Source organism: Bison bison, unplaced genomic scaffold (genome assembly GCF_000754665.1).
Source record: "Bison bison bison isolate TAMUID 2011002044 unplaced genomic scaffold, Bison_UMD1.0 scf7180017864472, whole genome shotgun sequence".
Taxonomy (NCBI): Eukaryota; Metazoa; Chordata; class Mammalia; order Artiodactyla; family Bovidae; genus Bison; species Bison bison.
This window is the reverse complement of record NW_011495033.1, coordinates 9100780-9115535: the sequence shown is the minus strand read 5'-3', so window position 1 is coordinate 9115535 and position 14756 is coordinate 9100780. Positions and strand designations below refer to the sequence as shown.

General features: G+C 50.0%; 2 protein-coding genes across 2 annotated transcripts in view; one reads left to right on the top strand and one right to left on the bottom strand.

Moving 5' to 3' along the window:
• NLE1 (notchless homolog 1 (Drosophila)) overlaps positions 1-1104 on the top strand; it is a 9116-nt gene extending 8012 nt beyond the window's left edge. Inside the window, exons 11-13 of the mRNA XM_010861500.1 lie at positions 238-397; positions 487-557; positions 761-1104. Of these exons, the coding sequence (XP_010859802.1) occupies positions 238-397; positions 487-557; positions 761-773 (244 nt within the window). The 3' untranslated portion in view covers positions 774-1104. The remainder of the gene's footprint in view (positions 1-237; positions 398-486; positions 558-760) is intronic.
• Positions 1105-2681: 1577 nt separating this feature from the next.
• FNDC8 (fibronectin type III domain containing 8) lies at positions 2682-14465 on the bottom strand. Its single transcript, XM_010861499.1, has 4 exons — positions 14195-14465; positions 5825-6191; positions 3639-3875; positions 2682-3103 (listed from the first exon to the last, which is right to left on the bottom strand). The coding sequence occupies exons 1-4, from the start codon at positions 14401-14403 to the stop codon at positions 2951-2953; spliced, it is 966 nt and encodes a 321-aa protein (XP_010859801.1). The 5' UTR covers positions 14404-14465; the 3' UTR covers positions 2682-2950.
• Between the last annotated feature and the right edge of the window lie 291 nt (positions 14466-14756).

The following is a 14756-nucleotide window of genomic DNA, read 5'->3' as shown; positions in this document are numbered from 1 at the left end:
GTTGAGCAAGCATGGAGGCCTGGCAAGAAGCATCCTAGAAGCAGTTTTACAAAATCGCAATGACCAGCAGAAGTTAAATTGGTCTGGGGTGGGGGCCAGGCAGGGAGATTTTATACGGGTTCCCAGGTAATCCTGACATGCAGCCACAGTTGAGAACGACTGCCGGGGGCCTCGAGCACCCTTCAGACGTGTCCCAAGATCTCACATTCGTCCTCATCACTCTCCCCCCTGGCCCAGGTACCTGGCCTCCCTGCGCGGCCACGTGGCTGCCGTGTACCAGATTGCGTGGTCGGCCGACAGCCGGCTCCTGGTCAGCGGTAGCAGCGACAGCACGCTCAAAGTGTGGGACGTGAAGGCCCAGAAGCTGTCCACGGACCTGCCGGGCCACGCGGACGAGGTGCGGCCAACCCTCTGGGCTGAGCGGGGACTGAAGCCTGCCCCCGACCCCAACCCTGCTCACTGCACCACTGTCCCCCTCCCGTTTAGGTATACGCTGTCGACTGGAGTCCCGATGGCCAGAGAGTGGCCAGTGGTGGGAAGGACAAGTGCCTCCGGATGTGAGTTTCGGGGTGTGGGGGGTGCAGTGGCGGCCGGTGTGCTTGGCTCTCCTGCCCTTGCCCTCGTGGTCATCCCCCATGGTGGAGAGCTCCACGGGCTCTCCACCTGCCCAGGCTCGCCCCCATCGTGGGCTCCTGGGACTGTGCGGTGCCTTTCTTTCCTGAGCTGGGGTCCCCATCCCATTCCCTGCCTTTGTTCACAGATGGAGGAGATGAGAAGCCCCCCAGGTCTCTGGGATCCCCATCTGGACTCAGCTTCTGCCCGCTGCCTGCTCTGATGGGAGGCCTCAGGCTGCATGATGGCCTTGAGAATGAGCGTGACCTGCTGTCCTCGGTCAGACCCCACGGGGGTCCCTCCGCAGAACAGGTCAAAGGTCGCAGGAGGTCGTCACTGACCCCAGTCATCGGCCATCACTCGGTACCTCGCTAGCACGAGCATGGGCAGCAGAAGGCTGGGTGATGACCAGCTGCTGCCTTTTTTAAATGCTGTCTCTCTTCAGGGTCAGGCCCCGGATTCTGTGACCAAATAAATAACTTATATTTTGTGTGTTTGGGTTACGATTCCTGTCCTCGATGCCCAGGGGTCTATGCTGGGTCAGTTTGTGTAGCCCCTCCCTCTGGGCTACTCCAGTACCATGCTGAGCAGGAAGCGGTCTTTCCTTTCTTGCCACCGTGCCTACGAGGGAGAGGCTGGGGTGACCCGCTGAGGCCTGTCTCGTAGTAGCTAGAGGAGGCTCTTAAGGCTGTGTTGTCCCTTCTGGCAGCACGAGCCACGTGTAGCTGTTTGCATGAACTAGAATTCAGCCCAGTTAGAAATGCAGTTGTCACACTAGCTCGAGGCTACTTCCTGGTCTGGACAGCACAGAGAGAGGACGCTGTGACCATCACGGGGACTTGTGCCAGCCCGCTGCTCTGGGGTGCTTTCCCTGACCTCATTCAGTGTCACTGGGCTCTCGGGGTTCAGAGAGGCGGTCCCTGAGGGCTCCCCCTAATGGGCTGTGTGGTGGTGCAGGCTCAGGCAGAAGTGGGGATGGTGTGATGGGGAGGGTGGCTCTCTGCCCCCCAAAGACTCACAGGGTGAAGGGAACCCCCACCAGGACATGCTGAGACCTTGGACCGAGGTCTTGCCCCCACTCTTCTTCCAGGACCAGGTGCCTCTACCCGGGTTGAATTCCAGCCATCCTTGTACAGAGCACTCGGGGCCACAGCCTTTTTTGACTTCTTGGTCCTCCTCACCCTCCCCCGCCCACATCTGTGCTTTTACGATTTTGCACCTTGCCTGGCTCTGGTTCTCGGCTTCCACCTGCCTGGTCTCTGCAGTGGGACTACGTGTGGGCTGAAGGGAGGCGACAGGCTCTGAGGCCCCACTCTGTGCCACGCTCTCTGCTGCTGGGCTCTCACTTGAGCCTCACAGTGACCCTGCAGCCGTGCCTGGAAGGACTGTGCCACGTCCCCAGGGCGGGGTACAGATGTGAAGAATCAAAGAGCCAAATAGGTTTCTAGCCTTCCTTAGTATTCTTTGGACACGTGATGAATGTAATTCACACAGGAGAGGATGGGGATTCTGTCGTCAACAGCTTGGGAAATGCTGGCTAAAGCCAAGTAAAGCAGGTTTCTGTGCTGTCGCCACCACCCCCCCAACCTTATTTTTTTGGCCACGGCACACAGCAGGGATTGAACCCTCACGCCTTGCATTGTAAGCGCAGCGTCTTAACCACTGGACCGCCAGGGAAGTCCCACATCCCCGTATTTTTGATGAGGAAATTCAGCCCCAGAAGCGTAAGTGGTTTGTCTGAGCCATCACATCCAGGAAGAGCCAAGGTGAGACAGAAGGGATTAAACCCTCCCCTCAGAGCTTGGGCACTTTGCCCCATGTCCCCCCAGGCTCAGGTCGGGCTGACTGCAGGCTGTCACTGCCTGTGTCCAGCATCACTGTTTTTCCTGGCGAGCGCTATAGTCTTTGGGGACCGTCTCTTTCTCTCACGGGGAAAGGGCGATGGCATCTCATGACCCCGTGTCCCCCTGACCCACCTGGACTCTTGGTCCTGGCAGAAGCCAGAAGGGTGAGGGTCCGCGGCCCAGCTGAGGCCGTCAGTGGCACAAAGCAGAATCTCAGGGTGCTGGGTGACCTGCAGGTTTTAATGAGGGACCTGGACCAGCCCAGATCTGGGGAAGGAAGCCTAGCAGCTACGGGCAGTGGAGGCTGATCTGGCCTGGCCTGCAGAGGCTCCGGGTGAGTGGAGCTCCCCTCTAACCTTGGCCCCAGGCCGGGAACCAGCAGGGTGGTCAGTGGTTCCCTGGCTCGGGGCTGGTGGTATATCTCGTGGTTCTGACTGCTGAGGACCCTGGGCCGAAGCTGAAGGTGGGTGAGGGGCTTCCTGGGACCCTCCCCCTTAGTAGGGAAAGAGGTGTTCCAGATCTTCGAGCCTGCGCATGTCCTCCAGCCCGAGGGACACGGTCTTCCGCTGGGGCTCCTTGCGCTGCACGGTAATCTGGATGGGGTTGTTCTCAGGGAAGCTGTTCAAGTCAGTGGCCACGGTTGCAAACTGAAAGAAAAAAAAGTCCTCAGAACCCCTTGGCAGAGCTGACCCTGGCCACACCTCTTCCACACCGCCACCCCCTCGTCTGTCTGTGAAGGGGTCTCCGAGTGCCCTACCAGCCTACTCACTGACATCTGTTTCTCCCCGGTTGTGTGCTGTTTCCAAGCTCAGCAGTGTCTACTCAGGCCTGCCCTGCCACCCCCAGGCTCTTCCCTGCTTTGTACCCCGTTAGCCTCTTCCCTCTTTTTTTCCCCGCAGTGCCCTTGACTTCCCAACCCATCACAATCATTGATAACTAAGTTGAAGAATCCAGAAGCCACTGGCTTTGAGAGACACACATTAGGGATGAATGAACAGGTCAGTTTCCAGGGGGCCCCAAAGTGACTTACTCCTTAACCCTCTCCAAGGAGAACAGCCTGGAACTGAGGCTTATCTGCCCAGGGAGAGGGAAAGCCAGCAGGAGGAGAGGTCCTGGGGGTACCAGGGTGTTCCCAACCTCTAGGGTCCCTGACCCTTGGGCCCCTCTTCTCCCATGGCTCACTTTGTAGGGCTTGCACCACGTCCCCACCCCAGCGGTGTTAGCTGCGCGGACGGTGAGGCAGTAACTCGTGTTCGGCTTCAGCTCCATCAGCTTGACAGTGGTGCCCAGGATTTTATTGAAGATCCAGGGGCGGTTCTTCGCCTTGGGCGTCTCGCCGCTGTTTTTCCTGACCACCTCCTGTAACAGGACCTGGTAGAAACTGACCTGCTGCTTGCCAGGGGCGTAGGTCCAGGAAATCTAGGAGGAGAGAACCCCCAAGGCTTCCTCAGACCTGGCCTGGCCTCCCCTTACCACCCCACCAGCCCCTCTGCAATGTGGGTCAGAAGACCCCAATCCCATCCCTGCTCCCGCTGGAGCTGAGGCAGGTGTGTCTGAGGGTGGTAGGCATACCCCACGTTAGATGAGGCCCCACCAGCCCAAAGCCTGAGCCATTCTCCCTGGGCAGCCGCACCAACCTCAGGGGGTACCCTCAACTCCATATTCTATAGACTGTGTGTCCGTTGAAAGGGACCTTAGCAATCATCTCGTCCACCTCACTCACTGCAGATGAGGTTACAAGTTCAGAGAGAGCAAGTGTCCGGCCCATGGCCACACAGCAAAGTGCCAGAGTCAAGGTTCAGACCCGTCTCTCCTGAGTCCACTTTGTACTACAGCCATGGCTGCCAAGCCAGCCTAAGGATTGCAGGGGGCTTTTCTAACACTGCAGATTCCTGGCCCTGATGTCACTTGCCTTGTCTCCTGTTTCCAGTGTCTCCTCCATCTAGGCTAGTGGCTCTCAAACGTTGGTGTGCATCAGAATACCCCAGAGGACTTGTTAAAACAAGGACCGCTGGCCCCTGTGCCCAGTTTGATTCAGCAGGCCCGATCAGGAGGGTGGGGAAAGCAAGGATTTAAATTTCTAACAAGGTGCCGTATGATGCAGATGCTACTGGTGGTCTGGGGACCACACTTTGAGAAACACTGCACTGGCCTATCCAACAATGGTCCTTCCAGATTTATCTTCCAAAGTAAGTGAAGTTACTCAGTCATATTTGACTCTTGGCGACCCCATGGATTGTAGCCCACCAGGCTCCTCCATCCATGGGATTTTCCAGGCAAGAGTACTGGAGTGGAGTGCCATTTCCTTCTCCAGGGGATCTTCCCGACTCAGGGATCGAACCCGGGTCTCCTGCATTGCAAGCAGACTCTTTACTGTTTGAGCCACCAGACGGTATTTTCCAATATGTAACTCATATCGCATCTCTCACCTGATACAAAACTCTGCACAGAGCTGGTCCTCTTTGCTTACTGAAAAATCCATACAGTAGCCTAACATTTGAAGAAGGCAATGGCACCCCACTCCAGTACTCTTGCCTGGGAAATCCTATGGACAGAGGAGCCTGGTAGACTGCAGTCCATGCGGTTACTAAGAGTCAGACACGACTGAGCAACTTCACTTTCACTTTTCACTTTCATGCATTGGAGAAGGAAATGGCAACCCACTCCAGTGTTCTTGCCTGAAGAATCCCAGGGACAGAGGAGCCTGGTGGGCTGCTGTTTATGGGGTCGCACAGAGTCGGACACTACTGATGCGACTTAGCAGCAGCAGCAGCAACCTAACATTACAGGACCTCTGGAAAATGACCCCCTCCTGCTGTTCCCTTCCTGTATCCAGAACAATGCTACTCAGCATGTGGTCTGTGGGCCATCAGCACCACCTGGGAATGTGTTAGCAATGCAGAGTCTCAGACCCCACCCCAGACCTACTATGTCAGAACCTCAAGGAATGAGGAATCTTCTTGGTAACATGATGATCAGATCTGCAGGTGCCGGAAAGTGTGAGCAACCCCGAATTAGGACGTGGATGTTTTCTCCCATATGTGAGCCTTTGCTAGCATCAGCCCTGCACAGAATGCCTTTCCTGGTCTCTAGATGTTTAAGTCTGACCTCTGTGTCCCAGCTCAAATGTCACTGAACGCCAACAAAGCTTACTCCTGCAGCTGGAAGTAACGTTTCTTTCCTTCCAAATCCCCAGTGGCACTTGGTCTGAACTTTTCCTACAGCATTGAACCTTCTCTAGCTTGAGCTGGAGTTCTTTACAGATACGCCCTCTCTCCTAACCCATGCACTAGAGCTCAGGATGCAGGCAGGAGGTGGGGGAGGGAGGGCATCAAGCCTTTGCCAGATGCATCTGGGTGGAAACGCACCACAGCTGTGGAGTCGCTGACCGTGTGTTCACAGATGAAGGGCGCCTCCGGCACATCCAAGACCACAGAGGACTCCGAGGGCGTTGAGGACGTGTCTGTGTCCACCTCAGGGTTGTCGAAGTCCAGCAGGCCCCCAGGGGCCATCTGGGACTTAGACTGGGGGCAGAGGGCCAGGTGCCCCTTCTCTGTGCTCTTGGCTATCGAGGAAAGGCTGAGTTTGTTCAGCTCGCCCTCCAGCATGCCCGCAAAGAAGCTGCTGTTGGGCTGGGTCACGGCCAACTTGATGGGATTCAACAAGGTGGATGACATGGGGGAGATGCTGGTGTCATCGGAGCTGCATTCGGAATCCTCCACCGGCATGTGCTTCCTGGAGGGGGAGGGGAGAGGGGAGATAGATGGAGGCAGCTGCCCCAGGCCCTGCTGCCTGGAGGCTCCCAGCGGCAGGCAGGCCTTGGGCAGGACTTACCAATACCCTCAACTGCTTTTGAGCCACTCAGAACATTCTTGCTCTGCAGCAGTTAGTCATACTCACCGGGACACTCACTAGTGCAAAATGCACATTCCTGGTCCCTGGTCCCCAGCTGGGACGGCATTGGGGAAGCTGCTAAAGCATCTTTCATAAGATCCTCAGATGACTCTGATGCAAGTGTTCTGAGAACCACATTTTTAGAAACACCACTAAAGCTCCAAGTCCTTCCTCCAAGGTAGGGTGCAAACACCCCAGGGAATGACCATAACGATCTACTGGGATATGGAAAAATATCTAAAAGTATCTAGAAGAAAAATAATAAGTTTTATTAAATATTTATTTACTGTTGTTTAATATGTAATTACTGCATTTCTTTACTTAGATTTTTATGACAGTTATCAATATGTATTAATATACAGCATGTAAAATTAACAGCAAAGATAAATATATATTTATTGGGGTAAATGCTCAAAAACTTTTCTTCCTTTATAATTTTTTTATTTTAAAAAAGTGTTTATTTATGTATTTTCGGCTGTGCTGGGTCTTCACTGCCACGCAGGCTTTCTGCAGTTGCAGAGAGCAGGGCCTACTCTTTAGTTGCGGTGCTCGGCTTCTCGATGCGGTGGCTTCTCTTGCTGCAGAGCGCAGGATCTAGGACGCGCGGGCTTCAGCAGATGCAGCTCCTGGGCTCTACAGCACAGGCTCATTAATTGCGGTGCATGGGCCTAGCTGCTCCGTGCCATGCGGGATCTTCCAGGACCAGGGATTGAACCCATGTCTCCTGCATTGGCAGGCGGATTCTTTACCACTAAGCCACCAGGGAAGTCCTCTAATTTTTTTTTTTAAATTGTGAAATATTTCAGACTCATTCAAGATATCAAGGATAATAAGTTCATGGGGACATAATGTACAAAATGACATGACTTAGTGACTAAACCACCACCACCCAACCAATACACAAAGTGGTGGCTATAAGGAACAATATCGGATTGTACATTTGAAAGTTCCTAAGAGATTAGGTCTTAAAAGCTCTCATCTCACACACAAAAATTTGTAACTGCGTGGTGATGGATGTTAACTAAGCTTACTGGGGTAATGATTTCACAATACATACAATTATCAAATGATATTGCATACTTTAAACTAATGCAATGTTAAATGTCAACTGTGTCTCAATAAAACTGGAAAAAATGATATTATATTAAGCTTCCATTTAGCTTCTATCCAACTCAGAACTAAAGCTGTCTCAGTGTAACTAAAGCCCCCTGTGTACTCTGCTCCCCTACCCCTCTCCTGATCCTCTCCCTCAGAAGCAGCCTGAGCAGTAAATTTAAAATTTTGTGTTTCTTATTCCCCATGTGTTTTTATAGGTTTGTTAGATATGTATGCTATTATTTTGCATAATTTAAACTTTATATAAATAAATGGTATCATTCAGTACATATTCATTTGCAGTTTGCCGTTTTCTTACTTAAAACATTGTATTTTTAGATTAATCTGCTCTGGTTCAGTCATTTTAACTGTTGTAGGGTGTTCTGTTACATGGATATTTGTATTGTTACCAATTCTTTGCTGTTACAAAGAAAAACCTTGCCCATGTTTCCCCACTCTTTAAAATTTTTTGCTGATGAAATACAGGATCAAAAAAATTTAACTTTCAAATCTTTTTTTTTTTTCTTACCTTGAACTAAGGTAAGAAGGAGGGAACACAGCTCTACCCATCAACAGAAAATTGGATGAAAGGTTTACTGAGCACGGCCCCGCCCATCAGAACAAGACCCAGTATCTCCCTCAGTCAGTCTATCCCATCAGGAAGCTTTCATAAGCCTCTTATCCTTTTCCATCAGAGGGCAGACAGACTGAAAACCATTACAGAAAACAAACCAATCTAATCACATGGACCACAGCCTTGTCTAACTCAATGAAACTATGAGCCATGTCATGTAGGGCCATGGTGGAGAGTTCTGACAAAATGTGGTCCACTGGAGAAGGGAATGGCAAACCACTTCAGTATTCCTGCCTTGAGAACCCCATGAACAGTATGAAAAGGGAAAAAGATAGAACACTGAAAGATGAACTCCCCAGGTCGGTAGGTGCCCAATATGCTACTGGAGATCAGTGGAGAAACAACTCCAGAAAGAATGAAGGGATGGAGCCAAAGCAAAAACAACACCCAGTTGTGGATGTGACTGGTGATGGAAGCAAGGTCTGATGCTGTAAAGAACAATATTGCATAGGAACCTGGAATGTCAGGTCCATGAATCAAGGCAAATTGGAAGTGATCAAAGAGGAGATGGCAAGAGTGAACGTCGACATCTTAGGAATCAGCGAACTAAAATGGACTGGAATGGGTGAATTTAACTCAGATGACCATTATATCTACTACTGCGGGCAAGAATCCCTTAGAAGAAATAGAGTAGCCATCATGGTCAACAAAAGAGTTCGAAATGCAGTACTTGGATGCAGTCTCAAAAATGACAGAATGATCTCTGTTCATCTCCAAGGCAAACCATTCAATATCACAGTAATCCAATTCTATGCCCCGACCAGTAATGCTGAAGAAGCTGAAGTTGAATGGTCCTATGAAGACCTACAAGACCTTTTAGAACTAACACCCAAAAAAGATGTCCTTTTCATTATAGGGGACTGGAATGCAAAAGTAGGAAGTCAAGAAACACCTGGAGTAACAGGCAAATTTGGCCTTGGAATACGGAATGAAGTAGGGCAAAAGCTAATAGAGTTCTGCCAAGAGAACGCACTGGTCATAGCAAACACCCTCTTCCAACAACACAAGAGAAGACTCTACACATGGACATCACCAGGTGGTCAACACTGAAATCAGATTGATTATATTCTTTGCAGCCAAAGACAGAGAGGCTCTATACAGTCAGCAAAAACAAGACTGGGAGCTGACTGTGGCTCAGATCATGAACTCCTTATTGCCACATTCAGACTTATATGAAAGAAAGTAGGGAAAACCACTAGACCATTCAGGTATGACCTAAATCAAATCCCTAACGATTATACAGTGGAAGTGAGAAATAGATTTAAGGGACTAGATCTGATAGAGTGCCTGATGAACTATGGCCGGAGGTTCATGACATTGTACAGGAGACAGGGAGCAAGATCATCCCCAAGAAAAACAAATGCAAAAAGGCAAAATGGCTGTCTGAAGAGGCCTTACAAATAGCTATGAAAAGAAGAGAAGTGAAAAGCAAAGGAGAAAAGGAAAGATATACCCATTTGAATGCAGAGTTCCAAAGAATAGCAAGGAGAGATGAGAAAGCCTTCTTCAGTGATCAATGCAAAGAAATAGAGGAAAACAACAGAATGGGAAAGACTAGAGATCTCGTCAAGAAAATTAGAGATACCAAGGGAACATTTCATGCAAAGTTGGGATCAATAAAGGACAGAAATGTTATCGACCTAACAGAAGCAGAAGATATTAAGAAGAGATGGCAAGAATACCCAGAAGAACTGTACAAAAAAGATCTTCATGACCCAGATAATCATGATGGTGTGATCACTCACCTAGAGCCAGACATCCTGGAATGTGAGGTCAAGCAGATCTTAGGAAGCATCACTACAAACAAAGCTAGTGGAGGTGATGGAATTCCAGTTGAGCTATTTCAAATCCTGAAAGATGATGCTGTGAAAGTGCTGCACTCAATATGTCAGCAAATTTGGAAAACTCAGCAGTAGCCACAGGACTGGAAAAGGTCAGTTTTCATTCCAATCCCAAAGAAAGGCCAATGCCAAAGAATGCTCAAACTACCACACAATTGCACTCATCTCACACGCTAGTAAAGTGATGCTCAAAATTCTCCAAGCCAGGCTTCAGCAATATGTTAACTGTGAACTTCCAGATGTTCAAGCTGGTTTTAGAAAAGACAGAGGAACCAGCAATCAAATTACCAACATCTACTGGATCATCGAAAAAGCAAGAGAGTTCCAGAAAAACATCTATTTCTGCTTTATTGACTATGCCAAAGCTTTTGACTGTGTGGATCACAACATACTATGGAAAATTCTTCAAGAGATGGGAATACCAGACCACCTGACCTGCCTCTTGAGAAATTTGTATGCAGGTCAGGAAGCAACAGTTAGAACTAGGCATGGAACAACAGACTGGTTCCAAATAGGAAAAGGAGTACGTCCAGGCTGTATATTGTCACCCTGCTTATTTAACTTATATGCAGAGTACATCATGCAAAATTCTGGGCTGGATGAAGCACAAGCTGGAATCAAGACTGCCGGCAGGAATATCAATAACCTCAGATATGCAGATGATACCATCCCTATGGCAGAAAGGGAAGAAGAACTAAAGAGCCTCTTGATGAAAGTGAAAGAGGAGAGTGAAAAAGTTGGTTTAAAGCTCAACATTCAGAAAACAAAGATCATGGTGTCTGGTCCCATCACTTTATGGCAAATAGATGAAGAAACAGTGGAAACAGTGGCTAACTTTATTTTTTGGGCTCCAAAATCACTGCAGATGGTGACTGAAGCCATGAAATAAAAAGACGCTTACTCCTTGGAAGAAAAGTTATGACCAACCTAGATAGCACATCAAAAAGCAGAGACATTACTTTGCCAACAAAGGTCCGTCTAGTCAAGGCTATGGTTTTTCCAGTAGTCATGTATGGATGTTAGAGTTGGACTCTAAAGAAAGCTGAGTGCTGAAGAATTGATGCTTTTGAACTGTGGTATTGGAAAAGACTCTTGAGAGTCCCTGGGACTGCAAGGAGATCCAACCAGTCCATCCTAAAGGAGATCAGTCCTGGGTGTTCATTGGAAGGACTGATGTGGAAGCTGAAACTCCAATACTTTGGCCACGTGATGCAAAGAGCTGACTTATTTGAAAAGACCCTGATGCTGGGAAAGATTGAAGGTGGAAGAAGGGGACGACAGAGGATGAGATGGTTGGACGGCATCACAGACTCAATGGACATGAGTTTGGGTAAACTCCGAGAGTTGGTAATGGACAGGGAGGCCTGGCATGCTGCAGTCCATGGGGTTGCAAAGAGTCGGACACAACTGAGCAACTGAACTGAAAGTAAGAAATACATATTTCTTGACAAGCTAGCACACGCGTGTATGTAACCCCATGGACTGTAGCCTGCCAGGATGCTTTGTCCATGGGATTCTCCAGGCAAGAATACTGGATTGGATCACCATGCCCTCTCCAGGGGATCTTCCCGATCCAGAGATTGAACCTGAGTTTCTTATGTCTTCTGCATTGGCAGGCGGGTTCTTTACCACTAGCACCACCTGGGAAACCCCAGTATACACACACACACACACACACACACACACACACACACACACACACACACACATATAACTAAAATGTTTCACAAACCAGTTCTAACTGGTTTCCTAAACCTGTACTTATTCTGTGTGATGTACTCTGGAATTTAAATTCTATTTAGTTCATTTTTGTAATACTAGTCTCCATCAACTAGGATGAGTTCCTGACACATTCATAGGTCACAGCCCTCAGTTGGAAGAGCCCTGTCTAGAGAAAGCGGCCATAGGGCCTGTGGACACCAAGCACCTTGACTGAGGTCACCTTGGTAGTCGATGGCAGAGCTGGAACCAGAAGCCGGATCTCCCGGGCCCCATGCTACTCAGCTCCTGTCTGCCCCTGGTGCTTTCTGGCTCCCCTCCCCTGCTTCCTTCCCCACCTCCCCCAGCTGCTCTAGCCAGATCCAGTGACCCATACATACCCCTAGATCCCTCACACCAAGCCAGCCTCCAGCTTCGAGGTTGATTGATCAAGGCCAAAATTTTCCTCCCTGAGCCCCAGCCCTATCAGCCTCCTCCTGCGAAATCCTGATCAGCCCAAACCTCCTATGCTAGCCCTTGGTGGACACTTGAAATAGATGACTCTCCCTCCAAGGCCCTTTGTAAGCTGAAGAGTCTGGGTATGGATGTCAGTTATACTATAGATTGTCCTGTGCTATGTGCTAAGTTGCTTCAGTCGTGTCCAACGCTGTGACTCTAAGGACTATAGCCCACCAGGCTCCTTTCTCCATAGGATTCTCTGGTCAAGAATACTGGAGTGGGTTGCCATGTCCTTCTTGAGGGATCTTCCCAACCCAGAGATTGAACATGAATCTTAATGTCTTGTGCATTAGCAAGTGGGTTCTTTACCACTGGTGCCACTTGGGAAGTCCATAAACTGTCCTTCAGTTCAGTTCAGTTGCTCAGTCGTGTCCGACTCTTTGCGATTCCATGAATCGCAGCACGCCAGGCCTCCCTGTCCATCACCAACTCCCGGAGTTCACTCAAACTCACGTCCATTGAGTTGGTGATGCCATCCAGCCATCTCATCCTCTGTCGTCCCCTTCTCCTCCTGCCCACAATCCCTCCCAGCATCAGAGTCTTTTCCAATGAGTAAACTCTTAGGAATCTCTATATTATTTTTAAATTATTTTTTAAAATTATTTATTTGGCAGCACCAGGTCTTAGTTGCAGCATGTGGGGTCTTTAATTGCAGCTTGCAGACTCTTATTGTGGCATGTGGGATCTAGTTTCCCAGCCAGGGATCACACCCGGGCCCCTCTGCATTGGGAGTATGGAGTCTTAGCTACTGTAACACCCGGGAAGCCCCAAGGAATGTCTATTGAAGATTTACTTGTTGGAAACACCAGTGCTGAAGGGGCAGCCAGGCATTGGGCTATATGCTGGAGAAAAACTCCTTGTGATCGTCACAGCAGCCCTGCTGGGTGCTGTTGGTCTCGTTTTACACATGGGGGACCAAGGGTCCCGGATCTTAATGAACTTGTCTATGGTCACATATCTAAGTGGTAGAACTTGGATTAAACCTTGGTTCCCAGTCTAAGACTTTCTCATACCAGGAAGTTTCCCACCTGCATCCGCCACTTTAGCCATACCTGTTTACTGACAGGTACCTAAGGGAGTGACCACTGTATCCCCTTTCACGTCATCAGGACCAGCTACATAATTTGTGGGGTCCCTTCTTCAGAAATTATTAAGACCTTCAAAACAGTAACATCCAACCATTAAACTAAGCAGGGTCCTTCCAAATGTCAGGCTGTGTTTAATTGCATAGGTCACATACCCGTGAAACTTCCCAACAGACAGTTCCCTCAGCCCACGTCAACCCACCCCTCTGTCCCTCCACTGGCTAACTCCTTCCCTTCCTCTGAGAGTCACCTCCTCCACGAAACCTCCCTTAACTTCACCCCCTCCCACACTATACTAAATTCCCTATTTCCTCCAGTTGTCCCTGTCATAGCACAGACCATGCTGTAATAGCCTCAATTCTTGTCTGACAGCCCCCCACTCCCAACCACCACACACACACACACACACACACACACACACACACCCCAGGCTGGGAATTCCTTGAAGGTAGAAACTGCTTTCCAGCTCTGCATTCCCAGAACTTAACCTTGGACCAGGTACCTTGTAGGTGCCCAAAGAGTTTTGTGAAATGAAGTGAAGGAAACCCGTGATCACTGAGGAGGAACACAGACCTCAGTCTGAAGGCAGGCAGGTTCCTGGGGGTTGGGGGGAGGACATAACCAGGCAGGTGAAGGCACCATAGGGAGGGTGAGCAAAGGAACCATGGCGAGAGGAGAGGGGCTTCATGGTGAGGACCAAACAGGATGATGAGCACTGCCAACCCATCTCCAGCTAATCCCAGAAGGCTTCCCGGAGCTGGAGGCCAGCATGCCTCCAAGAACTGATTTGGGGTCAGGAATCCATAGGCAACCTCTTATGTGCTCTTCCCTGGGAGTCTCGACTGTGATAAGTCAAGGAAGTGGCACCTCTTCAACACCCTCTTCCCTGCGCCCCACTCCCCCTCTCGCCAACTCCTCCGCCCATCCAGCTCTGGCCTTAGAAAGCAAAAAAGGACCAGACTCATGTCTTACGGTAGATTGATGGCATCCTCCTCTAAGAAGTTCACCAAACTGCCCCTTGAGGAAAGTGGGAGGCTTTTGGTCGTGACGGTCCTGTTCATTGACTTGGGGTTTGGAAAGGGCTTCGACATTTGATCAAGTGCATTCAAGACATTGAGGGTTTCCTTCTTCAGCATGGCCTCCTCCCCATCTCCCACTTTGTAGAATGTCTCTGATGCCATTGAGTTTGTTTGGGACCGCAGCCGGCACCATGCAGGACAACCAAGCTGACAGGAAGCAGAGAGAAACTGGAGGCAGCAGACACAGCCTTAGTTGCGGTGGGATGGGGTGCGATGAGCTGACTTCATAATTATCACAGAGTGTAACAATTAGGGGCTACCCTCCCCCCTGACCGGGGGCTGCTGCAGCCCAGGGCCAACATCAGGAGCGGGCAGAGCCCCAGAATAGTTGACGACATCGCTCGGGCTAAGGCTCTGTGGTTACAGCGGCCCTGCTCTTCTCTGAAGATCTCAAAATGCTCAGCACCTGTGCCCTTCCGATCGGCCCTGGGAAGGAGGAGGTGGATGGTGAGACA